At 32.9% G+C, this 27,487-nt stretch overlaps 2 protein-coding genes across 2 annotated transcripts in view; one reads left to right on the forward strand and one right to left on the reverse strand.

Moving 5' to 3' along the window:
* The window catches only part of LOC113398324 (uncharacterized), a 182,663-nt gene that overhangs the window by 44,506 nt on the left and 110,670 nt on the right, over positions 1–27,487 (forward strand). The window lies entirely within an intron of this gene.
* Positions 8,133–18,440, reverse strand: LOC135193358 (2-oxoglutarate dehydrogenase complex component E1-like). Its single transcript, XM_064215390.1, has 21 exons — positions 18,330–18,440; positions 17,619–17,744; positions 17,094–17,178; positions 16,730–16,818; positions 16,055–16,196; positions 15,291–15,369; positions 14,983–15,159; positions 14,595–14,743; positions 14,111–14,196; positions 13,806–13,985; positions 13,449–13,629; positions 13,026–13,244; positions 12,157–12,350; positions 11,954–12,082; positions 11,524–11,645; positions 10,679–10,791; positions 9,854–10,041; positions 9,192–9,288; positions 8,896–9,088; positions 8,368–8,664; positions 8,133–8,232 (listed from the first exon to the last, which is right to left on the reverse strand). Exons 1-21 carry the CDS (start codon positions 18,387–18,389, stop codon positions 8,133–8,135), a joined length of 3,006 nt encoding a protein of 1,001 aa, XP_064071460.1. The 5' UTR covers positions 18,390–18,440.

The following is a 27,487-nucleotide window of genomic DNA, read 5'->3' on the forward strand; positions in this document are numbered from 1 at the left end:
TGGAATCGGGTTTCTGTTTCTTGTAAATTTGATATGAAGACATTTATTTATATTGATATCCATTTTGTGTTTTTCGCACCATTTAGAGAGGGTGTCTATATCTGCTTGAAGGAGGGCAATATCGGATGGAGATTTAATGGGTCTATATATTTTAAGGTCATCAGCGAAAATTAAGCACTTACTAAATTTAATATTTTTTGAAATGTCATTGATAAAGACCAGGAAGAGTATCGGACCTAAATGAGACCCTTGAGGAACACCAGATGTAGGCACAAATGCAAAAGAAGTATAGCCATGTGTAATAACACGCTGTGATCGATTTTTTAGGTAAGATTTGACCCAACTTAATAAATTGCCATGAATACCGTAATGTTCTAATTTTGCCAGTAATATAACGTGGTTTACCTTATCGAATGCGCTACTGAAATCAGTATAAACAGCATCTATTTGAGTTTTATCGTCGACATTTTTGGTAAGATCGTTTACGTAGCTCAAGAGATTACTAGTCGTAGACCTATTCTGTCTAAAGCCATGCTGTTGCTCGGAGAGAATACTTTTAAAATATTGAGTTATAAATGGACAGATAAGTTTTTCAAAGAGTTTTGGAATTGTGTTTAATATTGAAATTGGTCGGTAGTTTTTCACATTACGCTTATCGCCTTTTTTATAAATTGGTACTATATTGGCAGCTTTCCATTTTGTGGGAAATGTCGCGGATAGTAGGGATTTCGAAAATAATATTTTTAGAGGAAGCGTCAAGTACTTGCGTGTCATTTTTATAAATAATGGAGGTATACCATCTGGACCAGCACCTTTGCTTATGTCAATGGACTTTAAGGCTTTCGATATTACTTCTTCTGTTAAATTAATTTTGCTTAGGGAGAATTGAGGAAAACAGTCAGTTAAACATGGCGTTAGGTTTTTATCAGGAGGAGAAAATACTAATGAAAACTGCGAGGCAAATAAATTACAAATATCCTCACCAGTGTGAGCTACCTTATTCTCAAGGAACATTTCTTTCGGTAAGTCTGAAGACTCCTTCCGATGATCTTTCACAAAGGACCAAAATCTCTTCGGATTTTTTAGGATAGATTCTTCTGTAACATTCAGATAGTTGCTGTAACATGAAACTGTTAATGTGTCCACTCTATCACTGCTTAATCTAAGTTCTAACTGATCTCTAGGATTTTTATATACTTTGTATCTTTTACGAATTTTGTTACGTTCTGCAATAAGTCTGATCAAGTTACGCGTAAACCATGGAGGATATTTTAAATTACGAGGTTTAGTTTTAGGAACAGTAGAATTGATAACGAAAGTAAGCAAATCATAAAATCTTGTCACGGCCATATCGACATCTTCAAACGGGGAAAGCTCTAATTCCCAATCTATTTGACTTAACTTTGAGTTAACTGATGAGTAGTTGGCTTTTTTAAAGTTATGCGAAGCGAACTGTTTTCTAATAGTATGTGAAAAAATGTTTGGTTTATAGTCAATTTCTAAAGCAGGATGATGTAAATCAATTTTTGTTAATGGCCTAAGGCTTTCACTCACGGAAATATTTCTACAGTTACTCAGAATTAAGTCGAGAATTCGGTTATTGTGATTTTTTACATTGTTAAATTGATACAAGTTATTGTGTGACATAAAATCTACGAAAAGATATCCGAGATTACAGTTATAATTAATAGGAGACATAGTATGGGTATCGAGACATTTATCTGACCAATCAATAAATCCTAGATTAAAGTCACTTAGAATTATAATATCGCTGGAGTGAGATTGCATAACTAGACTAATATTTTCTAGCATTAAGTCCAGCGATGTACTTGTTACCGGAGGAGGAAGATAGAGGACGCAGAATAAAATTTCCTTTGAACCAGGTTCATCAGTCTTAACAGAGACCCACAAATCTTCTAGAGAACTTTCAAAGTGTTCGACTCGCTTAGAACAAAGATCTTTGGAGACAGCTAATAAAACACCTCCTCCAGATTTGCCAGAAAGTGAAGTCGATGAGCGGTCTCTACGATACACAGAATATTTATTGCTGAATAATTCACTATCGAGGACACCGTCGTCCAGCCATGTCTCTGTACCAGCTATTATATCAAAATCTGAGGTTAATGAAGACAATCTTATACATTTGGTTTTAGTTTTAATTCCTCTAAAGTTTTGATAGTAGATCTTGAATTTTAAGTAGATAATTACGGACGTTTAGTATGGTAATTTTTTTTTTTTTATATATTTTTTTAAATGTTATCCAGAGATTCGTAACACTTGATTTGTTTGGCGGGTGATTGATCGTTTTTACGTACAAAAATTCTTCCATTACGAATCCAAGTAAATCTATATTCCTTATCTCGAGCAACTTTTCTAGTGCGTGCATGAAGAGCTTTGAAGTGTGGTGATAGATGTTCAGAGACATATATTGGCGATTTATTAGTACTATACCCCAGATGACTAGTGTTAAGTTTATTCGTTAAATTTCTTTTGTTGAATTTGGTAACAGCTGCTAATATTTCGTCTCTGGCTCTAGAAGTCGGTAACTTAACAATAACAGCACGTGGTCTTGGATTGGAGTCATCGATTTTTCGTACTCTAGTACAAGAGAGAACATCCGAGTCATGTATTGGTACTGAGACTGCAGCGCATAATTGTTTGACAACAGTGTTTAAGTTTTCAGATTTATTCTCTGGTATGCCATTAATCTCCACATTAGTTTCACGTGAATGTTGTTCAATTAAGTTAAGTCTATTAGAAAGATCGTTAACTTTGCAACTAAGAGTGACATTTTCTTTGCTTAAAATTTTAATTTTATCGTCAGAGGCCAATATGTCGGATTTTAAGCGATCATATTCGGCACTTAGGAATTCTATGCAATTTTTTAGATCGCTCAAGGTGGCCAATTCGGTTTTTAAAACTGCGAATTCTTTCATTATAGTAGATTCCAATGCCGTTTTTATTGAATTGTCTATAGAAGTCTGAATCTCGTTTCGAATACTTGCAAGCAGTGTTGGATCAGCTGAATTTAACGCATGAGGAGACGCAAAAGAGTTATTATCAGCTCTTTTGCTTATGATGTTATTATGACTACCATCTGGCTGAGCGGATTTCAGCGAGCACTTGGGGGTGGGTGCTTTTAAATTATAGACCTTATCTTCTTTGTTTCTACATTTAAGACATTTCCATGAATCTTTTAAACCTTTCTCTATTGAGGTAGGACGCTGATGGGATATATTAGCACATTCAATACAATACGTATCCTTACAAGTCAAACAGTTTAAAATATCTTTATTGGTAATTTTGTTTGAGCAGCCTGCACACGTCTTTATTTTTGGCGGCATTATTAATTATTTTCGAGAAAATAATTAGAAATATTAAAATGTATTCGCAAACGTAATGTATGAAATTCTTACTATAAGCGAGCAGAGAAAGCGTAATAATTCTAGTATGCTTTATTACCGTTGAACTGTGGTTGTACATTGAAGGCCCAGAAGGTCGTAAGCGCCGTGCAAACGATGTCGCTTACGCGTATCCGTCAATTGTGCGACAAAATGTGATTTAAACTGACAAATTGTTCAAACTTTTGTAATATTTTTTTGGTTTTTACCATTAAACACATCAAACACTGGCTTCACTTAACAACACAAAGATTAGTAGATCATTATTTATCTTATTACATAATTTATTTACTTGAGACGAAGGGTTTTACTAATTAATTTCATTTTTGAAGTGAGAACGCGTGCGAAACCGTTACCGTATTCAAACACTTATGGTCTCATTTTTGCGGATAAGTCGACCGTGATCTGGATTCATGGAAAAAAATCTTGCATGACCCACCTGAGAGACTTGACTAAAATTATACTTTCAAATTTATCCCTTTACTTTAATCGTTATGTTTGGGTAAGCTTAAAATACAGGCAGTATATGGTGACATTACCAAAACTTTGTAGGCACGTTCATATAATTAGATAATGCTCATATATATTTATATTTAAATTCTAGATTTAACGCGCTTTTATATTCATTACTTTGACTTTAATTAACAATTTTAAAGCAACTACTATATATATCATACTACTATACGAGTTTTTGTTGATAGTTATTTTACTTTATCGTGTTAAATTTTATCAAAAGATTTTATTAGATTTCTGACACTCTTATAACACGACTTAGGTCTGACATGATGTTTTTATAACAGGGAATATTTGATAGCCCTGTCACCAAAGTTCTTGAATATTAAAGCAGCGCGGAGCACTTCACACGTCCTGGTAGCAGTAAAACCGCTCCATGTCACCTCGGGAGAGTTTTATTGCACAGCCGTTTTAGGGGTTCAAGTTGGTTCGACCGACTTAAAGTAGAATGCGTCTACATTCGTTAAGGCTGAATCGAAGCTGTCCTGGGTGCTAACAAGTTGGAATACAGTATAAAACAAGAAGATAATTTGAAAGTTTTTTAATGCTTATCGTAACAATGGCAGAAAACATTCGAACAAATATATTAAAAACTCGATTCATGAACCCGACAAATTTTAAGTGGATTACGAAAAGACACAATTATATCCCTTGGGTTATGAACAACATTCATCTGAATATTTTTATTTTCCCATTATCTGTTTATTGTCAGTTGGAGCTCGAAATAAACTGGCTGGAGTCCTGAGTTCATGATTGTTTTTTTTTGTGATGGCACATGGTAATGAGCTGCGCTGTAACCAAATTTTATTTCACTTTTTTTCCAACTTCGCTTAAGACCACCCATATAGGTTTGCGAAAGCTGATGACGCTATAGATTTACGCATGGATCTCGTCTCTTTATAGCTTACAAATTCGTTTACTGATCAGTTTTAGGTATTATATAAAACCCATGCACCGAGGTTTTATTCCTTAATAGTTGTACCTGCGCAAGCACTTGTAATTCATTATGGACAGGCTAAAGGTCGGGAATACATATAACATGCTATTTTATAGGGTTATTTTTATGGATTCTTGGATTTGGACGAAAATCCTTAAAAGTGAAAAACAAATAATTATTATTAAACGTCATTCTATAATTATTGACTAAAAAGTGTAATAATTTTATTTACTTCTATTTGTGATGGAAATAAGGGTATCTATTGCATTAGTTGCTTAAACAGATTTCAAGACTTGAAACATTTTTGTCAGATATTAATTTATTTTCATTCGAAAAGGAAGTGTTTGAAATATCCAATAAATAAAGAATTTTCAGCATAGCTTACCGTAGCGAAATTATAATTCCCTCGAGGAGGTATAAAATTTTTATTACTCCGCTTAAATTCCAGTGAAGTTGAAAGTAAACGAAAACGAAAAGGAACGCTGGAGATAGGCTAGTGTTATGGAGATTTTATACAGCATTTCAGATGCGAATTCTGTGGCAGCACTGCGGGATTTTTTCCTAAACTCATAATAACTAAAAAAGACTGATATAAAGAATTTATGAAATTATCTCTCCTGTAATAAATAATTCGGTGTGATCCAGACATTAGAAAATTTTGATGCAATAAAAACTTGGGATTTTATATATTAACTAATTACCAATAACCTGATACCGCAATATTAGGTATCTGGTGACGTATTCAAATAAAAACAAAAAATTAAAAAAAAAAACTTTTCGGTTCAATTTTTAAATATTACAATTGCTTTTATGTACCCGACATTATAATTGTTCGTATATAAAGTGCAACGTGACTTATGGTGGATGTTGTGGAGCTCACAGTGGTATTGTAGTTATCCTACTCTCTGTATAGTTCTTAGTCGGATCCGTTGGGTGAAAGATCAAAGATTAAGGTATTGTAAAATAAGTCCGTTAATTCCAATGCTGGGCAAATGCTTTCTCTCCTCTTAAAATGAACCTTTAAACCTTATTTCACCACGCTCTTCCATATTGCTCTTGGTTATTGGTAGATGCACCTGTGGCAGAATATCATCAGACTCATTCAATTTTCCTTTCAATGTTTTTTTCTCAATTCAATGGTATTCGCCTGAATTTTAACCCACAAATTTTAGTTTACGATTTACGAGTTCTATCCGTTGGATCATCCGTGTAAGTTGTTTTTTATTCTTTATACAGCTTATAAGAGTCGATGTTTTTACAAACCAAACGACAGTATGTTCGTTTAGGTATCGTATATTTCTGATCGTACCTAACCGTACAAACAGGATAATCGTATTCATCGTAATCGAAGTCGTGTAACAATATAAGTTCAAAAAAGCCACATTGATTTATGTTTGCGACGTGTACTGTATGTGTATTAATACGATTTCTGGTTTAATCGAAAAAGCCCAGTATTACATCTATAAATGTCAGAGCTGTAATTGGTTCTAGCGTTCCCATTTTCATCCTATAATCTCATTGTTTATAGTTAATACCAATCTCTCCGTGAATTTGTGTAGACTTTCAAATTGATTTGTCATTGAGTTTTCAGCTATGAGCTTAAGTACTACTTACAACTGATAAGAAGGCTTTTGTCCGGATAAAGAAAATAGAGTAATTTTCTTGCTGAGGGCACTTTAGACGTTTTTATTGTCTCTTAGAATCTTTTACTTGCTTTTCTTGTTTCGTTCAAAGATCTCCAATGGACAAGGGTCAGGCTATAATAAGGGTCTTGCTTGATTGGTTATATTGTATTTTTGCAGACAGACGGAGGGATAGCAGTTTTATTAGTTCGGTGATCTGGTTTTATGAGACGTGTTGACTGTAATAAACCTTCTATACGAAATATACGGACCTACATATTGATAAATGCGCTATATGGCATAGTTACAGCAAAATTACTATAAGAAAAGTATATTACAGAATTATTGAAATAGTTTTTCGGCATGGCAATAAAACGAAATTAATTTTTGTTTTATTGCTATTCGAGGAAATTTTGACCTGCGAGAATATTTAGTTTACCTTTTTTGTATGTACAGACTACCTCGCTAGCTAGATATCAAACATTAATATAAGGCCGCAGATCCAAGGGTCCTCGGTTCAAAACCAGGGTTTGACTAGTAGAGTCCGGAAATTGAAAGTATCTATACTCCCGTGCAGTACCCCACGAAAAGCCGTTGAATCTGCACCTGAACTCAATACGATCATGTCGAATTTTGCGGACCTTCGGACTATGAGAGTAAGGGAGATTGGAAGTTCGTCCTGTGTTTGGTTACACACTTGTTTACTACAACGGCCTACGCAGTTGGCTGATCTCTTGAAAACGATCACCTTGCCCCCGTGGTAAAATCGGAACACCAGAGTGTCATACAGAGTTTGAATAATAATAATAATACAAAACATCATTGATATTTAATAAATGGTATTACTTAATAATGGTAAAGTACTTATGTTCATATGGTATATGATTACATAAAATGCCACAAAATTACTGAAAGTAAATAACAGAAATTTACACGTTATTCAAAGATCTCACCAAAACTCCTAGGGTTAGTAATACCTCCATTTTCTGTTCATTAGTAACTCTCAAACTTGAACGTGTTTCTGTGGATGTAATCGCATGTCGTACATAACGTCTTATTCCATATATAGTTTACAATTGTTAGCAACTTGTTACTGAACTGGAACATCTATCGTCTATCGACATGTGTCTGTAATTGAGGATTGAACGTTTTTAATCCTAAATGGTATTGTTATCTTATTTATTGCTTCGTTATACTAACTACTAACGGTTATTTTATAAGGCCCCAGATACCAGGCTCCGTGTTCCGATCCAGTGTTGAACCAATTAAATGTTCTTGAGGTTTTCTAATAAAGCGATTTGAGAAATTTACGGAGTTTAAGAATTGGCAACATTTATTCCCGTACCTCGAACCTAAAGCCGTGCGCCTGAACTGTCTTCGGTCGTATCGTATTTTCCGTACCGTTCTCGGAGGGAATTGAGGGCACGCTATGATGAGTGCCGCGCAGTTAGCAAGTCCACCACCACTTAGATCAGAAAAACATCACCATAATCAGTATTTTTATTAAAACAACAATGTGCAAGATAATTCTTCATAAATCAATCAGAACCGGTCGTTAACACTCAATTATTTATTTGTACCTTTGTTATAAATACACAAAACTTGGTACAGAATTAAAAGTGATGTATGGTTTTAATAAGTTTATTTAAAAAACAAAAGTTATAAATCAACTATGTTTTCTTTTAATTCCTTAAGTTCTTTCGCATGTATCCATTTGATTCCCGTTGCAGAAGCTGCGCTGGGTGGTCTTGATACACACCTATAGAATGATATTAAACTGATAAAATAAAGTGTTTTTTTTAGGAATTTTCATTTTTCAAGTACAATATTAACTAAATAAATAAGTAACTAACTAAGAACTGGTTAGTGAACTTTGCGTTATATATATTCTTACTCGATTTTCTTTCCAAATAGATTTTCAAGCCTTGGTCGGACGAAAGACCAAGGTCCCTGATTCTTGTGTTCCTCTTGACAAAACACAGTTTTAGCTTTGTCATATTTACAAAATTCTTTGAGCACTAGGTCGTACGGAAATGGGTATATTTGCTCGATACGACATAAAGCAATCTTTTCTTCCAACTTTTTCTCTTTCCGCAGTTCGTCGATTGTAATGGCTACTTTGCCAGAACAGAAAATTAATTTTTTTACTTCTTTTGGTTTCTGGCTTGCTGGCCCAGTTTCCGGTATCAATCTATATACAGAGAGCAAAAATAAATTAAGTATTTATTGTAAAGCATTTAATGTCCATTAATTTATTCGGTTCTGAGTAAATTTTTATTTTTTTCGCTGTAATTGGAAAAATGTACCTACATTTTAAATAAACATTTAACAAAATATTTACAAACACGTTTATGTTAGAAAGGAAATTGTTTATTATAATTTTGATGAATATATTTGACTTAAAATATACTATTACTTTCACCTTTGAAAAGAAGTTCCAGGTAAAAAATCCTTGAATGGTGATGTATAATATGGGTGTTTAAGGCCAACTTTTGGTGTCATCAGGATGAGCGGTTTGCGGAAAGGCAAAGCTATTTGTCGCCGTATCAAATGAAAATAGTTCGCTGGAGTCGTAACGTTACACACGGTCCAGTTTGCAGCCCTTAATTGTTTCACTTGAATAAAATATAAAATCTTATAAAAATGTTAGGGTGCTTATTGGTTTTTGATTTTATCAAAATAGAAGAAGGTATACTGATATTTTTTTTATAAACTAACATGGCATATATTTGTCATCAAGATCGGGAATATTATCCTCGTCATCATCGGCCTGCTGAAGGTAACGCTCCACACGAGCTGATGAATGCTCTGGGCCCTTTAAAGTAACAAACATTATTTCGGAATTTAGTATCAAGATAAATGAATTAAAAAATTGTAAAATCAAAAATTAAACGACTCATATTGCTTATTGAATTGCAAAATATAAACAATTCATATTCACTTGATGTAAAATCTTAAAGTTAAACGAAAGTAGGTATGTATATAAATATATAATACAAGTCTTTTGTTTTTGTATTAATTTTAATTTAAAATTGAGTAAGATAGCCATTAAAGAGACTCAATTAGTGAATTTAAGAGCAAATTCGAAATTAAATTTATATTCAGTTTCCACACTTGATTGACGGGTAAAGTTTTTGGAGTATTTTCATGGACTTTTCTATGAAATGTAATCAAATTTTAAAAGTACATAATTATTCTCCATTAAATTATCCTTACAGCGATTTTTAAACTATCTTGATTTAATGAACTAACAAGGATATAGTAATAAAAAAAGTCGCTGAAAGAAGGCGAAAAGTTTTTTCATATGTAAACTACTCTTTGATGCTTCGCGTCATGAGTCGTGCAATGTAGTCATTAATTAATTTGTCACGCCAACTTACAGCTCCATCAATGCCATGTGGTAATTGAACCACTATGCCTGTCTGGCACACCCATTTACTCTCTCCATTGGCTATGAATGTGTCAAATACTGGCTGAGCTGTATCAGCAAAGTCACCGTACTGCGCCTCCCAGATTGTAAGGAGACAAGGGCTCGAATATGAATACCCGACTTCAAAGCCCAAAATACCTAATAAGTTATTATTCAAGTTATGTCCAGAAATATATTTATTTTTATATCTATACTCATGTCAAAAATTTTACGAAAAAACTTTGATATGTGATTTTCAGGAATAAGTTGGCAAAGTTTTATCAGAACATATGTTGACATGTAGTCTAGAAGATGTATGTACTAAGTCTATGTAGTCTAGCTTAAGTTGTTTAACGTAGCATGTTGTGCAAGAAGGGATGCAATCTCTAAGTGCTCGTAATTGACAGTCGTTCCCTCGATAATTACTTTGGTAACAGGCCCTAAATAACTTGGCAGCTTGTACATAACGTCCGCCCAACACGAGTAGGAGGCGAACGCCTCTATCTTGATGAATTAACAGAGTTGACAAGCGTAACAAGCAATATAAGATGTTTTACGTATAGTTAAACACGATAGGATACAAATCTGAAGATTATATTTGTATGGCAACTTGATATTTTATATTAACCAAAGATAAATACCCCACGGGTCTCTCACAAATAATGCCCACAAAATATATTTGTCTTAAAGCTTGAAACCACTTCATTACTTATACAAATATTACATAACATGACTTTTTGCCTGATCAAATGTTGAATCCTACGGGAATAATTTTCATAAAATTCGTTTAACTAACCGAATTCACTTAAAGAGCTATTATGCAAACTGTACAAAGATTGATCTGGATATAAAGTGTCAAGTACTCGGTAAGTGGCGCCATCCACGCCTTGATGGTGATATACGTGATGCCTGCGTAGAATAACAAAATTAGGCATGGCGACAAACTACAACTTGATTCAAAATAATCAATTAAATAACTTTATTACCAATACTTGAAAATATTTGATCAAACAAACCTAGCTGTCATTATGTAGGCACTTCACAATCATTAAGACGATTGCTTTATTGTTTCCGAACAGTCAATTAAAGCTTGAACGAATAGCGAAAAGAAAAACGGCCAGCTATTGTCCAGCGACGGAAATTGAAGCATTTTCGGTAAAATTTAGAACAGTTAGTCTATTGTGGCTTAAAATCATGAATCAGGTTTAGTTGTCCGATATACGGGATGTCGGTCCCCAGTCGATTAGTTCGAACTGCGGCGAAATGATAAATTTACCGAAAGAAAAAAGTATACCACTTTGTTGCAGACCTTTGGAAGTTCACAAAGAGATGAAATAATACGAAATCGTTTGTAATTTCGAATACGTTTGAGAGAAAACGATCTCTGGGAAAACCCAAATTATAAACCCTATATACATTACAATATATTTCAGAAAGATAGCCTTAATAATATAATGAATTTTTACAAATTGGCTGAACTGAATTTCCGTGAACCACATGCGTTCCATGTAAAATAAAAAACGAATTTGCCATTCCAAAATTTGAATAAGTTTAAAACTCGTGTTCGTAATTAATTAACAAAACTGATGCGAAAAATAATAATAATTGCATTAAATTAACGCAAAGCTTTTATTATATCACCTATGCGCCATAGTGCCTCTTTCAACATCTTCACCAGTGAGTCTTATGTGAATCTTGTCCCGCAAAAGGGAGCCGTATGCTAACGCCTCTCCCATTGCCCAGTCCGCCATTCCAGACTTCACCTTTGATAAAAATGCAAATACACAAGTATTAAGTAAAGCAGATATATTTTTTAAATTTAGTTTAGAATGGCAAGTCTGTGATTGGCACACCACCACATTATGGTGTCAAAACAAAAAAAATAGCCACTATTGCCTATAGACTGCGCCGGTAACCGTGAGATACAAAATGTTATGTCCTCTGTACCCTTAATTACACTCAAAGTCTATGCTTTCAGCATAAACTATAGTAAAAAAGGTAAAAAGAAATTGATAATAGGAACTGTATTTTTTCAAAATAATATCCATGAAATTATATCTAAAATGAAAACCATTTTTTCCCGTTTCTCTAGCATCCTGTGAATGCCTTTGTGTATTTCAAAGGCCCAGGGTTCGGGTGGTCTACAAAAGTGTTGAGATATTGTTGTTATTGTCGTTTCAGAGATGCCAGTATCGCGTATCTGAGGAAAGAAATAAACTGATTATAAAATATATATGTTTCGTAAAAATACTTTAATGCTGAATTGCGTTGCACCTTTTTAGGATCACTTGCTTCGAAGAAACCAGTCCAAGGTGTATCGACCCAATCCATAATACTCAATTTTGTAATCTTTTTCGCTAGTTCAAAGTGTTTATTCAAAGTATCCATATACTCCTTTTCCCAACCTTTAATGTCTGCGTCTGTTATTACGCCATCTGCTTTCAGCTTATCACCGTATATCCGATCCACTATTTTTTTATAATCAGGTATTAGCGATATTATATATAAAAAGTCTTTATATATAAAGGTTATATATTATCGATTATGAGTTATTCATTTAAAACTATAAATACCAATTATCTTGTCAAAATAAAAGTTTGGACTTGGACATTCTAATTTTATACGTATTTTCGACGTTTCTTTTACTTTCATATCATATTTGACGACCTCCATGGTCGAGTAGTGTGTACACCGGTTTTCATGGGTACGCCGCTCCGAGGTTCCGGGTTCGATTCCCGGCCGAGTCGATGTAGAAAAAGTTAATTAGTTTTCTATGTTGTTTTGGGTCTGGGTGTTTGTGGTACCGTCGTTACTTCTGATTTCCATAACACAAGTGCTTTAGCTACTTACATTGGGATCAGAGTGTGATGTTGTCCAATATTTATTTATTTATTTATATCCCTTTAAAAATAATTTAATCTATCGTTGACATTATAGTTGAATGTTCCCAATATTCTATAATATTATTACGTATTGAGGTATATGAAATTTACATTTGGTTAAATATCTATCTACATAACTGACATTGTCAGCAAAATTAAGATAAATATGAACAGTTGTTTCTTTTTTCATTTCAACTACTCACCGTCTATATCTGCTTACGTAATATTCGAATACATCCAATAAAAATAACAACTAATTACCAGTTTGCATAATCTTTATCTTCTTATACATAATAGGCTGAGTAAACATCGGTTCATCCTCTTCGCTATGGCCAAATCGACGATAGCACACTAAATCAATAACAACGTCCTTCTTGAATTTGCAACGAAATTCTATCGCTACCCGTGCCACGTGTGCAACTGCTTCTGCATCATCACTATTAACGTGCAAGACCGGTGCATCTACGCACTTAGCTACATCTGATCAAATATTTGTTATTTTAGTTCTTGTACCAAAACATTTCTATTTTTAAATAAATTCAGTTACTAATTCATTTCGATGTGCGATAATTGACAAATAAATGGTAAATAGAACTTTTAGTGAGAAAAATTATATATTTTATGTGATAGTATAAAGATAATTATAATAAATACCTTATTATTACATTAAACAAATAAACTGACCTGAACAGTAAGGCGAACTTCTAGCGAATCTAGGATCAGTGGTGTATCCGATCTGGTTGTTGCACACGATGTGAATGGATCCATGTGTAGTGAAGTTAGGCAAATTTCCTAAATGCATTGTCTCATACACGACGCCCTGTCCTGAAAATGCTGCGTCACCGTGCATAATTATCGCCATTACCTAGGAAAATATGTATGTTTTATTGTTTTGTTTTCAGTTGACGAAATAAATTTAAAATAATGGGGAATCGAGTTTTATTAGCCCACGTAGCTGATATACTACGTTATTTAATGACGTACAATTCAGAAATGACGGTGATTAGAATTTATTTTCTCTTCAGTGGAAAGTTAAAGTACCTTATCTCCATTACTATCCCCTTTCCAATGTTGTTCTGCGCGAGCCTTCCCAATAACTACAGGTGACACTACTTCCAAGTGCGAAGGGTTGCAACTCATGGATACTTTAATGTACTTATTAGTTTTTCGAATGAACCGATGGATAAATGTACCGAGATGGTACTTGATATCGCCCGATCCCTGTTCATAAAAGTTTATAAAAATAACTTTTGAATAGGTTCAAATTACTCAATCTATTCGAACAGAAATGAAACATATTGTTGGTTTTTTTAATGATGTATTTTTGAGAAAAATATTAGTAATACCGGCTCCTTGGGTTCCATTGGTTTAAATTGAGCAAATATATCAGTCAGTTGTTTACGGCATACATTCACTAACATGTTCAAACGTCCTGAAATAAAGATATATTGCTATCGATACTGATGCACACAATCCCTTACTAAAAGTATAGTTTTTCTTCTTGTTTGAAGGGTTAAAAAAGGATTTTACTAATCCCTTCAAATAAATTTGGTTTAGAGATTTTTCACAACATAATTAACACCATTTTAATATTTATTTTTATTCTAATGAAAATTTTCTCTTAAGTATTATATTACCGAAATCCAGATCAAAACTTCAAAATTTCTTATTTATATATCAAAAGCGTATTGAATTGCCAATACCAAAAAAATCTTATAAAGACGAGTGCTGGAGTTGATCTACAGTTCGAATGGTCTTGGCTAAAGTACAAAACTTTCAAAGAAACACAGTTTATAAATAAACAAAAAGTGGTTTACAAAAGAACTCTACCTCGATGTTGCATTGCCATCACAATGGATTCCACACCAAGTTTTGTGCTGCAATCAACAATCTCCTCCAGCATCGCGATCATGCTCTCGCCGCCTTCCAATCCAAAACGCTTCTCTGCCGGCCATTTCGTTGCGAAGTACTTTTCTAAACTGTTGATTATTTAACTTTATCTATAGAATATATAAACCACCTAAGTTACTTCACTACATATGTATTACAGCCAAACGTTAATGTAATTTTGAAATGCTTTCATACGTTAATAAATGGTTAGAGTTAATATTGTGCTTCATAAGTTTATCATAGTTAAAAAAAATTCAACTTAAATGTACGAAATCAAAGCGCATTATTATATAGTTCCAATTTTAAATCGTATATTTTTATGACTAACAAAACGGCTTTAGTAAGACGTCGCATGATGTCCCTCTTTTCTTCGATCGTCTTATCGAACGCTCCAGGAGTTTCCATCCTTTCTCGTATAAACTGAACGCAATCCAAGTCGTACAAGTGCATATATTCAATTCCTATCGCACCACAATAAACTCTTTCTAAGCGACTTATTATCTCCCTAAAACGAATATTACCAAAATCACATTAATTAATCAATAAAACTTATCTTATTATTAATCCTCATCATTTCTATAAATTATTCTTTGATATGATTTCAAAATCATGTTATTTCCAAATGAGTAAATATACCTTAGGGTTAGCGCTGTCTCCTTGCCACCTATGAAGGTTCTACCGGGTAACTCAAAAACTGTATCCATGTGTTCTTCATCTACGAGTTCAATAAAAACCTTCAATCGTTATTACCGTTCTCAAAATAAATTAGATTAAGTATTTAAAAATAAACTTTGCTAAAATACAAAAATCTTAAATGATTGCCTGCAAATAGTCTGATAAAAAATCAAAGACGATTTTCTTTTAAAAATACAATATTTCAAATACATTTGTAGCATTTAAATTAAAACTTAATTACTCGCCCGCGGTATACGCCATTAAATACGGAGCAATTAATTTTATTTGGTCCACAATTAAGAGAGCTACCAATTTAAAAATAAATAAAACGTTTTGGTTTATGCTTCAATGTTATATACTGTATACAGTATACAGTTGTGACTAAGAATATTCGTGTTAATAATTGTCTTACTATGTGTTCGATGGTGAAGGGAAGGTTTTCTCACGAAATTTTTGTCGGGTGAATTTCTGCCACATGTGGAATAAGGTCCAAAACTTCTTCATAAAAGGAAAGGTGGCTTAGCCCAGAAGCGTGATATTAACAAGCTGTTACTGCCCTTTTAATTCTGATTACCGAATTCAAAAGCAGTCGATAAATCTTTTATTTTTCTTGCATAATGAAAACTTAAGCAACATAATGTTATCATACCTCCAAGAAGCTTGAAATGAGTAATGTATAACTGGTCGGGAAATAAATAAGTAAGTAATGTGCATATGTATCATACACAAAATAGAGCCGAGTTCTCTTGAAACCACGCGACATTCTACTCCTTTCATGTCTAAAGGAGCGTTTTGTGATTTAAGAATCCATCGAGCGCCAATCGTAAGCTTTAGTGGATCCGTCTTGGCTAGTAGATGTCCTCGAGTCTATATATTTTAAATATAATTATTTTACGGCATCTATATCTAAGCTTTAGACTATACACAGTGCGTTTACTTAAATACAATATTAGTATAATTTACGATTGCTATGATTTTGCTATATAAGTATTTATCTAATAATTAAACTTAAAACATGCACACGAACGCTCTTTACAAAGATAATAATAAAAAAATATTTATAATTTAAGTAATGATAGTTGAAGTTAAATGAATGTAGGCGAAGTAAACTATTAGAGGTGACTTAAAAAGAAAAGTAACAATGATGATTCAAATAGATAGAATAGAAAGGTAATATGTGATGACATGATTATTGTTTAAAGTGACCGAATTTCAAATTATTGTATAATTTTTCAAGAAAAATTTAGTTTTCCAAAAGGGTAAATTATCCCAAAATGATGTCTTTAAAATTATGAAAGGATATTTTTGTATGATGTCAATGAAGATTATTATGACTTAGCATAAAAATAATTAATTTTGTTCTACTGACTTAAAAATTTTTTTCAATGTGATCCTCTTACCTGATAACTTCTGATCAGATTTTGCACAGCGAGATGTAATTTTATCCGTTCCTTAGATTCTTTATCATCCTTTTCTTTTGATTTTAGATCTAAAATTATATGATTATATAATTGTGTATTTATTTATGTAATGTATACATGATGTATTTTGTTCTTCACTTTTTACTAATAATAAAGAGCGTAGTTTGAAACTTTAATTAAATGTATTGAGAAGCGACAGAGGCGTTGGAGCTAAACTTTCTTACGTACCAAAGTAATTATGTAAAGTTCACTAATGCATATTGTATATCAAAAAATCATGCCAAAGTGAAACAGAGGCTTTTAAAAAGTTTTATACTGGTACAATGTGCTATTTAAAACTTACTGACTGTTTTCGGACTAAATTCATCCTCGAATTCTTCGATTTTCAACGTTGGCCCGCTCACGCTTTCATAGAAACCGTCCCACGTCTGTGTAACGGATATTTTATTTATTAAAAATACATTTTAGATCCTCTGGTTTCATTATTTACAACAGATTATTTTCGTTATGAAAAACATTAAAATACTAGATTATTTCGTATTATATGTTTATTACGTTGACTTAATAAAATAACTTTTGATAATTGTTAGTAGAACCTTTTTGCGAAAAAGGTTCATTCAGTTTCAAAATCTTATTTCATCACACTGCTGCTTACGACACATGAAGGTTTACTCGCAAAGTTTCCCTACACCAACGAGCGCGAGATGGATACACAAATAAAGCACATGAAAATTCAGTCCTGCTGGCCCTAGTTTTAACCCGCAATTTGCGGTTTACATTCACGTGTACCAACCACTCTTTCACGTGTTGCAAATTCAAATATTTGTTTTTGTTTGAAAACTTAAATTAACAGTTTTGTTTTATTTACGGAATCTATGGATCCTCTCGATTTCGCCCAATCCAAGTATTGAGCTTCTAAAAAGTTCGCATTAGTTCCGCTCAGGAAGGTTTCTGCTTTACATGATTTATATTTCCATAAAAAATGCGATAAAAACTGAAAGAAAAGTACATCAACATCTAAATCGTCAAATTACAGGATTATTTCTGTAAAATTTCGTGAATGTAATAATAAGATATTTTAGTCGAACGTTATTTTGAATAAGTTCAGATATTTAGGCTTTGACATATTCTTTTATTTTATTCTAAATCTTTTTTCTTCTATATTGGTTTAATACACCAAATATGAATAGGGAGGAGTCTCATTTACTAATACAGATAACGTAGGTTCCTGCCTGACTAAGTTTAGCATATTGTTTATCTGTCATATTTTTTAACACACATCAGTAGCATAAATGTCTGTTTAGCAACATCCGTATTTCTCTCCATACCTTAAGATATTTAGCCGTCGATCTCGGCCATTGTTATTAACATTTGACAGTAATCGTTAACCCTACGTGGAAAGATTAATCTAACCCAACTTATTACTTGTTCGCCTTAAAGGGTTGTTAAGGTCAGTCTTCCATAATCGCTCTGTGTAAAAGCATTAGTAGCTTGTCAAATCTGATTTTAGTAATAAGCTGACTGATAAATTACTTGTGAATTATAAACCTAGGACGTATATTTATTGCTAAGAACTCACTCCACGCTTGCTGACGTTCTCTGGTCCCTTAAGTATTTGTAAAATACGAACTAATGCCATTGTTGTTTGAGCTGATATTATAAATATCACATTTATTAAAATAAAATTAACTTTGATTATTAAATTATAGTAAATTTCAAAATAATAGAAATAGACTTGAAAGAGTACATTCAGTACTACAATCTTCAAAAAATCAATAAACTTGAAACTGACAGAATTAAATTTTAAATAAATACTTCTTACTTATTTTTTTTTAAAGTAAATATTAAGAACTTTTTAATGTAGTCAGAATACAATAATAATAAAAAAAAATGTATAGGAATCTAAATTTTGTGTTCTTCTTTAAATTGAAAGTGAAATGAGTCGAACGAAGAACAACCATGTGTTTGCCTTTACGTTTAAGAAGATAGTGGGATTATTTAAATGGCAGCCATTATTTACGATTATTAATGTCGATCAATTAAAAATTTAACGATCTAGTCTATAGTCATACATATGTTGCATGTAGGGGATAATCTGTGTCACTAATGATCCATATCTATAAAAAAAACATTGGTAGAAAGCTACATTTTTCGGTGCTAAAATGTAAGCTAGATTATTTCAGAGGCTATCACTATTGTCAGGCGTCCAAAATTGCTGTCGTAGCTGAAACGTAAATAATATAAATTATATATCGAAGCAGTGATAGCAATACAAAATAAACAGTAGTTACCAAAAGAATGCAGGGAGGGTAGATTTGAGACGCCACCAGGGGAAGACGTGAGGCGCCACAGTAAAGGGGCGTGTGACAACTGTGACGTATGTGCCGCATTCACTTTAATTTACTTACGATGATCAGCTGGGGTTGCTCCCTGCTTACTTGGAACTTTTTTATTTACTTAACAAAGTTTCCAGAATAATAACGGCTTCGTTTGAGCGAAGACTGAAAACGAAAGAATTGTTACAAATTAAACCTTCAAAGATATACATATATAGTCAGAAATATTTGTCTGGACATTAAAGTATTCTCAGAACACTTAATTAATTTATGATATACATACTATTAATTTCAAAATCAATTACTTTTGTTATAATGACTTATGGAAGGATCGCCAACGCGCCATCAACTTTGAGAACTAAGATGTTATGTTTCTTGTAAACGTAAACTGGCTCACTCACCCTTCAAACCGGAACACAGCAATACTAAATATCGCTGTTTGGCGGTATAATAAATCGAATGACCTACTACGTTGATGCGAAAACATCAATAAAACTATTGTATAATAAATAAGATGTAATGAGGTTTGTTGTAAAATGGGAAACATACATTAAAAGGCATCGTTAAATTTCAGCCGCTCGTCAATAGTCTCCCTGTCAAGCACGACTGGTGACCGCAACTGCGTGACAAAGCTTTCGCATCCATCCCGATCCGCTGCTAATATTACATTCGATTTACTAATTAATCTGCTGCACATTGAACTAATACACATTGATCGTGCATTTAACTATTTATATATTCACTGATAATCTAAGATTATTTTTACTTTAATATAAAGTTATGACATTATATATGGAAAATTTATAGACTGCATATACTGCTGGGCTAAGGCCTACTCTCCCTTTGAGGAAAAGGTTTAGCGTTTTTTCCAACACGCTATTCCAAAGCGAGTTGATGATGATTCACATGTGGCAGAATTTCGTGGAAATTTGACACATGCCGGTTTCCTCGCGATGTTTCCCTTCACCGCCGAGCACGAGATGAATTATGAACAAAATTTACTTTATAGTATCCATAGTTTGTATCGCGTTCCTTTTCATAACTCCATACATCCACATCTGTATAATTAAGCTTCACACATATTTATTTACGTGCTCTGCTTTAATTACAGTTTCAACCAAATAGGCCCCCTGATTGCAAGTGCTCATCTTACATTAGACTTTAGCACTAAGTAAAAGTAACCATCCCGTACACCGCTAATGGGTCACCAATTTTCTGAAAGTAATAAGTTATACATCTTATGCCTGTAGTCACACTGGCTTCCTCACCTTATTGACAATAGAATATGTTGGATTGATTGTACTCAGAAGTGCTTGCAAAAGTGCCTGCAAATATAGAGTTATACTATACATTTTTATAGTATCGTTGTATTATTGGTAGGGTTTATAATGATATAATACATAATAATAAATCATAAAATACATTTTAATCAAATTCTGAATTTAGTTTTTATTTTCCTTTAAATCTCTTGAGTCCATTTAGTGACAGCTACGCAAACATTACAAGGGGTCAGGGCTCAAAAGTCGAGCGACGCCCGCAGGCTTATTGTCTCTAGTACATAATGAGAACTCTTGGCGACCTGTGACTCTTGTCGGAGCATCTTACATTGTGTTACAGCCTACAGCGTTATAAATTATGCTACGCAAAAAAAAAAAGTGTATTAGTCACTAAATGTAATTACTTTTAAAGAAATATTGTTAAATCTTGCTCACTAATTTTATTAATTATTGGTTGTGTAGATTTTCGTCAATAATTCCTTTATAATTGACAATAATAATTTAATTTAAAATACAATAAACCACGATACTAAATGAGGATTAACTCGAGCGTTGAAGGATTTTGTAAAGTAGTAATTAGTTAAGTAAGAAAAATAATATTTCCTCTTTCAACGGTGGTAGAGGCATCTAGAGGTTTTCAAAAGTCTAAAATATATATTTCCATGAAATACTCGAGATTGTTTTAGGTGTGTTAACGTCCCTCTGATAACAAAGGAATGCTAATCGATCAGCATTATTATTATCATTAGCAAATTTGAATTACGAACCAATTAATACAATATTTTTAATCTATTAAATGTGTCTGATGCTTCGAATTACAAAATATATATATATATATATATATCGTGTTAATGAGGTGAGGATGTTAAATACGTCCTAAGCACGCATTTACCTAAATGATAAATTATGTTTTGTAATATAACACTTTACTCATCAGCTCACACATATTTTCAGCAAAGTTAAACTTTTAGTGTAAACTTAGATCGAAGTTTTCAAACTAAAATTTATATACCAGTATAACACGAAGTTTGGTAATGTACAATATTGCTCGGGGAAAATAAGCCTCGATATATTTCTTGCTTCTAAGGGTACATTTATGTTGAAGTTTATAGTAATCATGAGTGAAGGTACACTAAAGCTGGGTTTCTTGAAACATTTTCTCAGAGTCTAATTTAAAGACGGCTTAATGCGCGGTGAGCCTACTGCTGCCCGAGCCTAGGAGATGTGAAAATTATGCGGCCTGTGGTCGACGACATAAACATTGGCTCCACTCCTACCCGTCTGCGTTCCCTAAACGTATAAACTTACATAACCATCTAGTAACTCCGTTTGGTAGCATGAGGTTTTGGCCATCTTCAGATCGTTAAATATACAGTACCAAATTGTAATTAGTGCGAAGAGTATATACCAATTTTTAATCTCTATCATAGTCGCGGAGCCAGTCTGAATAAATTATACTATATTTCTATAAGTGCTAATGTATTAAGATAAAAAAAATTGTTTGAATAAACCTGCGTGATGTAAACGTTAATCGAAGTCGAATTTGTGCGTCGCGTCGGATTACGTTCGGCCTCATTCTTGTCACGATAAAAGACATTTATTTCATTTATTGTAACGAAAAAATTACATTTATTTAAATAACAAAAATATTTATTTTCATATTATGAATGTCTGAATTGTGTTTTAATAATTTACTCATTTATTTGGTTTCTTTAATTACTGAACCGAATAAAAGTATCAGTTAGCGGGAAAATAAATAAAAGAAATGGATTTTGACTGCTACTGAGAAAACCGCAAATTTAGTTGAAATACAAAATGATATTCAGAATAGAAGCTCCTAAACAAAAACATCGCCAAACATTTTTGTTAATTTAGGAAATATAATCAATATGTTTGTCACACTTTAACACAGATACTGGAAAAGCGAGAAATCCTGGAATAAGAGGTCACTAAGAAGGATTATGCGAATAGGCGATTACAAAGGAATGTACTTAATCCAATCGATCGGTTCGAAGCATCATTCTTAGTCTTAGACAGACGTGGTGCCGATTCTGTTTTTAAATAACATCAAAAAATATATAATTTCAAGCAAACTAAAAACAATTATTTTCATAATATAATTAAGTTCTTATAAACTATGATTGAATGCATAAAATATTTATCGAATAAACTTAAACACTGGAAAGTTAAAACTTAAATGTGCTTTATAACAATACCTCTTGCAAATACTGTTTACGACTAAAGTTTTCCTGAGGTAAACCTTTCCGCAACATATGTTCCTCAAGTTAATAGAACATAGCGTCTGCGCTACTATATCAAAATTACTATAAAATACGTACTATTTATGTTCTAATTAATTTCCGTGTAATATTTAAATAAATATATCAATGTTAATTTAATCAAATTTAAATATTTGTTAATAATTATCTAGCTTTTGCAAAAATTTAAGTGAATGTAATTCACCGCTGGGCTACGGCCTCCTCATGTCTTCAGAAGGTTAGGAATAAGCATTCCACGCTGTTGTAAGTCGGCGGATACACGTATGGCAGAATTTCATACGACACATGGAGGTATACATATACGTATATATCACATTATCCTCACTGAGCTGTACCTGCTACGATTTGAACCCGCAATATTCTGTTAGATTCACGTGTTCTAACCACTGGGCCATCTAGGCTATCTCTTGTATTCTATCTTTGTTTGTTAGTTAGTAAATAAGTTTCCGTTAAACTCATCATTCTGTTGGCTGTTAACATCAACTACGGCACTTTTATGTGAAAACTGACTTTTTACTGCGTTTGAGTGAGGTACAAAAACTTGTTTTAATGAAGCGAGCGAGTTTTATAATGTAATCATGTTTTATCCAACACGCGAGCGAGTAAAGCCGGTGAAGGACAAGTCCATATTAACACATTAAATTTCATAACATTTGAAAAAGGGTAACAGTTTGATTGTAGGAAAATAAATATTTATCCGATAATTTTAATAATGCAGTGGACTCAATTTATTTAATCTAATTTTAGTATATTTCAATGAAATATTTTTAAAGACCAACTGTGTTTTGATTGTATTTTATTTATTGGTAATGAATGATTGAATTGAATGATGATGGAATGATTTTTGAGTAACACTAAATTTCTTTCAATATCATAATCAATTTATGTTCAAAATATATTCGAAGACTTGAATAACTGAAAATTTAATTACCGTTAGGAAATCGTACTTGTTTCAGGTCTGTGTAGCTTTACCTTTATTCAATTTATTCTTTTGTGTGGCGGTGGATCTGTTGTATGAGTACGGCTTTAGTAAACAAACTGTTACCCAACATTTTCACTCCCCGTGGATGCTCTTAGGTTTCATATTTACGCAACTAAAAATATTCCTTTGAGAATGTTTATTGTTACTGTATATTTGATCTCTGTTAGCGATTTCCCCTGTCTATAAACAGCGTGTTGTGTTTTCTAAGAATATATAAAACCTTTTTAAAGATATTTATTTTAACACGATGGAATCTCCATATTTACAAAGAGTTATATATGTATGTGTAACGGTTTTAACTCGAAGTAGCTATATTGTTATAATACTATGTTATTGTAAGACGAGTAATCTTTACTCATTTGTTATAATTTTCTCGATTTCAGCAACAGTGACCATTCTCAAGGGACTAGCCAACTGTGCCATAAATGCTCAAAACATAAGAGCATAATCCGAAATGACGGCAAATCCAGCACGAACGGAATGTGTTCAGATGCAGGACCTGTACGGGCTTTTAGACCCCCGTCTTAACATTGCCAACTTCGAAACTCCGAACTGCTAAAGAAAATTATGACAAAGTCAAAAACCCAATGCGGTTTAGATGGCCCAACGCATATATTGCATCCAAGACCTTAAGATTTACAGCCTTGTTACTTATTGTCCACTATAATTGTCAACATTTTCCGAATTTACTTTTAATGCCAGCTAATGTCGGTCTATATTAAGAGTTTTCTTTTGGCGTTATTTGGCGGACGGGTAAATTACCACCAGTTGGTAAGTGGTCACCACTGCCCATAGACATTGACGCTGTAAGAAAATGTAACTATTAATTACGTCGCCAATGCGCCACCAACCATGGAAGCTAAGATGGTAGATCTCCCGTGTCTATGGTTACATTGTTTGACGGTAGAAAATTTAATGAGTGGCTGGTATCTAACAAAGCCCTACAACCAATATATTATATTATATATTATAGTATATTCGTATATGTCACGTTTTCATTGCTATTTTTATTTATTGAAATCGCTGATACAAAATTCCATTCATAATATGAGCTTGTTCAACAAAAATCCAGAAGCTTGCGTTAATCTATTTGTTCTATCCACTGATCCATTTTGGTCCGATTAAAACGTGGTGTAATCAAACTGACATTTTTGGACAAAATTAAATAAGGCCCAACCCTTTTGGAATTTTTTGCGACTGTCGCCTTGGAATATACACATACAATAAATTGTATGAAAAAAATATTTTCGGGATAATTATACATAGTTCAGAACATAAATCATTATATCGAATTATATTGAATACCAACTGCATCCGGTTTCTCGTGTTAAAACAATATCCATCCAAAGATCATTTCAAATACAGAGTTCCATTACAAATTTGTCATGTATTTTGAATGCAGTATGTTTTATTTATCCACCAGCTGTCAGATAATAATTCAACACAACACGTAATAATGCATTATGCTACGAGTTTGTCACCTGACACACGGAGAAAATTGCATTCTCCTCTCACTTGTTTCAACTTTAAGATATTGCCTTTGTAATAAGATGTATTACGAGTTGATGTGACTTCAGACTTGTTAACTCTTTGCTTCGATTTGCTTTCAATGTGAATTCCCCGGAATCGTGTTTATGATTTCGATTTTATCAGATTGCTTGATAAGTTATTTATACTTGGTGTTTGGGCTTTGTGCTAGCCTGTCTAGACAGGTACCACTCATTAGTAACATATTCTAGTGCCAAAACTTAGTATTGATGTTTAAGAGTCAGTGTAACTTATTGGTTTATTAATGATGCAGGGGTGGTTAATATTTCTTACAAGGCCAATATCTAGGGGTGGTGGTGACTACTTACCATCAGGTATCCCATTTGCCAGCCTACATATTTGAAATAAAAATGTACTTTTTGACGTTATGAATAAGCTTAGAATATTTCTAAGTGTACTACTAATATTAAAATCAAATCACAGTAAAGCAATTTCGTTCTTACAAATACTTTTCAATCACCATTTTATTTGGTGTACAAGTGGTACAAGACACTCGGGGCTGAGTTGGGCTGAGTGGGTAGTATCGACTCATTAATTATTACTGAGATAACAGGGACAGATAGTGTGAGTTGTGAAGAAAGTAATCAGCCACCAATTCACGATGACCACTACCGCTCTGCCAAGAGCGTATCGACAAAAGAAAGACAAACAGCGACAATGTGCAGCAAGTGTGCCAGGGTAACTACAGACATAACATACATTACATCTGGGTGGTGGCGTATTGCTGGTGTATGGAATCATTTATGTGTCTTACACTGCTGATACACATGGATGGTCGTCAGTTACCATCACGACCCTTATGGACTCGTCTGAATTTCTATACTTTATTTTATTATTGAAAAAATGATAATTTATTAAAAACCATTCAAAGTAATTGTTTTATGTATTACAACATTAATTAAACGTGTTGCTAACTGGTGCTGAATCCAGATTGTACTGAAAATAAAGGCATAGATTATTGTCATTAATTAATTACAGATATTATATTTAATAATAATATTGAACACAGTGTACGTAATTAATTATTAACAAATTTATATTATACCAAAGTTTCTTTATGATTTCACCGAATATGCCCAATGTAATTAAAATGTAACGAAAATTAGGCCGTCATTATGTTTTATAGAGTATATGTATGTATATATATATGTATATTGAGTTTATTGGCCAAATTATGAATATTTTTTTAATTACTAACAGTAACTAGTAGCTCCACCAAATAAAAGAATAAACCTGGAACATACGTAAACGTAAAATAAATAGACAATAGGACGCGCAATGATATGTTATTCAATAGCACAGGAGATCATTAATTATCAGGGTTTAATTAAATTAATTGTTTACAAACAAAATGTTTCGTTTTTTTTTTGTTATTCTAATTAATCGTTTAATGTATTTCACACTGGAGTTGGTCTGTAAAAATTCAGCTTCCCGTTACAGATTTACTTTTCTAAACATTCAGTGCAGTTGAGGCGGCATAAAATAATTGCTGCAAGTTCTCAGTTTCATAACCAACGTATCGCAGTTACGTTATGAAAGCTAATGAAAAGTGCTCAACGTTAATGGTAATTAAGATTAATGAAATAATAAATATATGTTAAAAAAACAGGCATACAAATAAACATCGTATTTATGAAAACCTCTTTTATTAGCACTATATATATATAATAAGAAAAAACTCCAAATGTAGAATAATCATTAATATTTAATGGTCGATCCCTCTCCTAAACAATATAAATATATAAATTCTTCATAACAATAGCAAGTAAAACTATTGATTGTATTTATTAAAACCTCTTTTATTTATATTAAAGTTGTCGTCCACGTCTTAGGGGTCGGTCGTCGGGTTTCATAAATGAGCCTACATGCTTTCTTGGAGTTCAAGCTCGCTTCACACCATATTTCACTATATGCGGTTCTGTATTTTGACCGTGAAAGAACAACAGACAGACAGGGTTACTTTCACGTTTATAATATTAGTATAGATTTATAAAAAAAAATAAAAATGGCATGCGTTTCAAAAAACGTGTCATTTCGACTGCTGGAATACTGTAATGACTGAATAGTTTGTCCAAACAATTCCAAATACAAAGCAATTTAAACGCTCTGGAAGTCAGGGCGGACAAAGAAGTGTGAGTATTTTGTAATATCATCAAAGCCGGTCTCTTTTGTTGTCAAAAACTTATTCTTATAGAACAAAGTTGAGGAAAACTGAGGTGAGGAATTGTGCACAGAGGAATATTCGTTCTTACTTTTCACGTGAAAATCATGTGACTACGAAAGTTACGTAGTTTTTACAACGTACTAGCTGCTAA

Source organism: Vanessa tameamea, chromosome 7 (genome assembly GCF_037043105.1).
Source record: "Vanessa tameamea isolate UH-Manoa-2023 chromosome 7, ilVanTame1 primary haplotype, whole genome shotgun sequence".
In the NCBI taxonomy this organism is placed as follows: Eukaryota; Metazoa; Arthropoda; class Insecta; order Lepidoptera; family Nymphalidae; genus Vanessa; species Vanessa tameamea.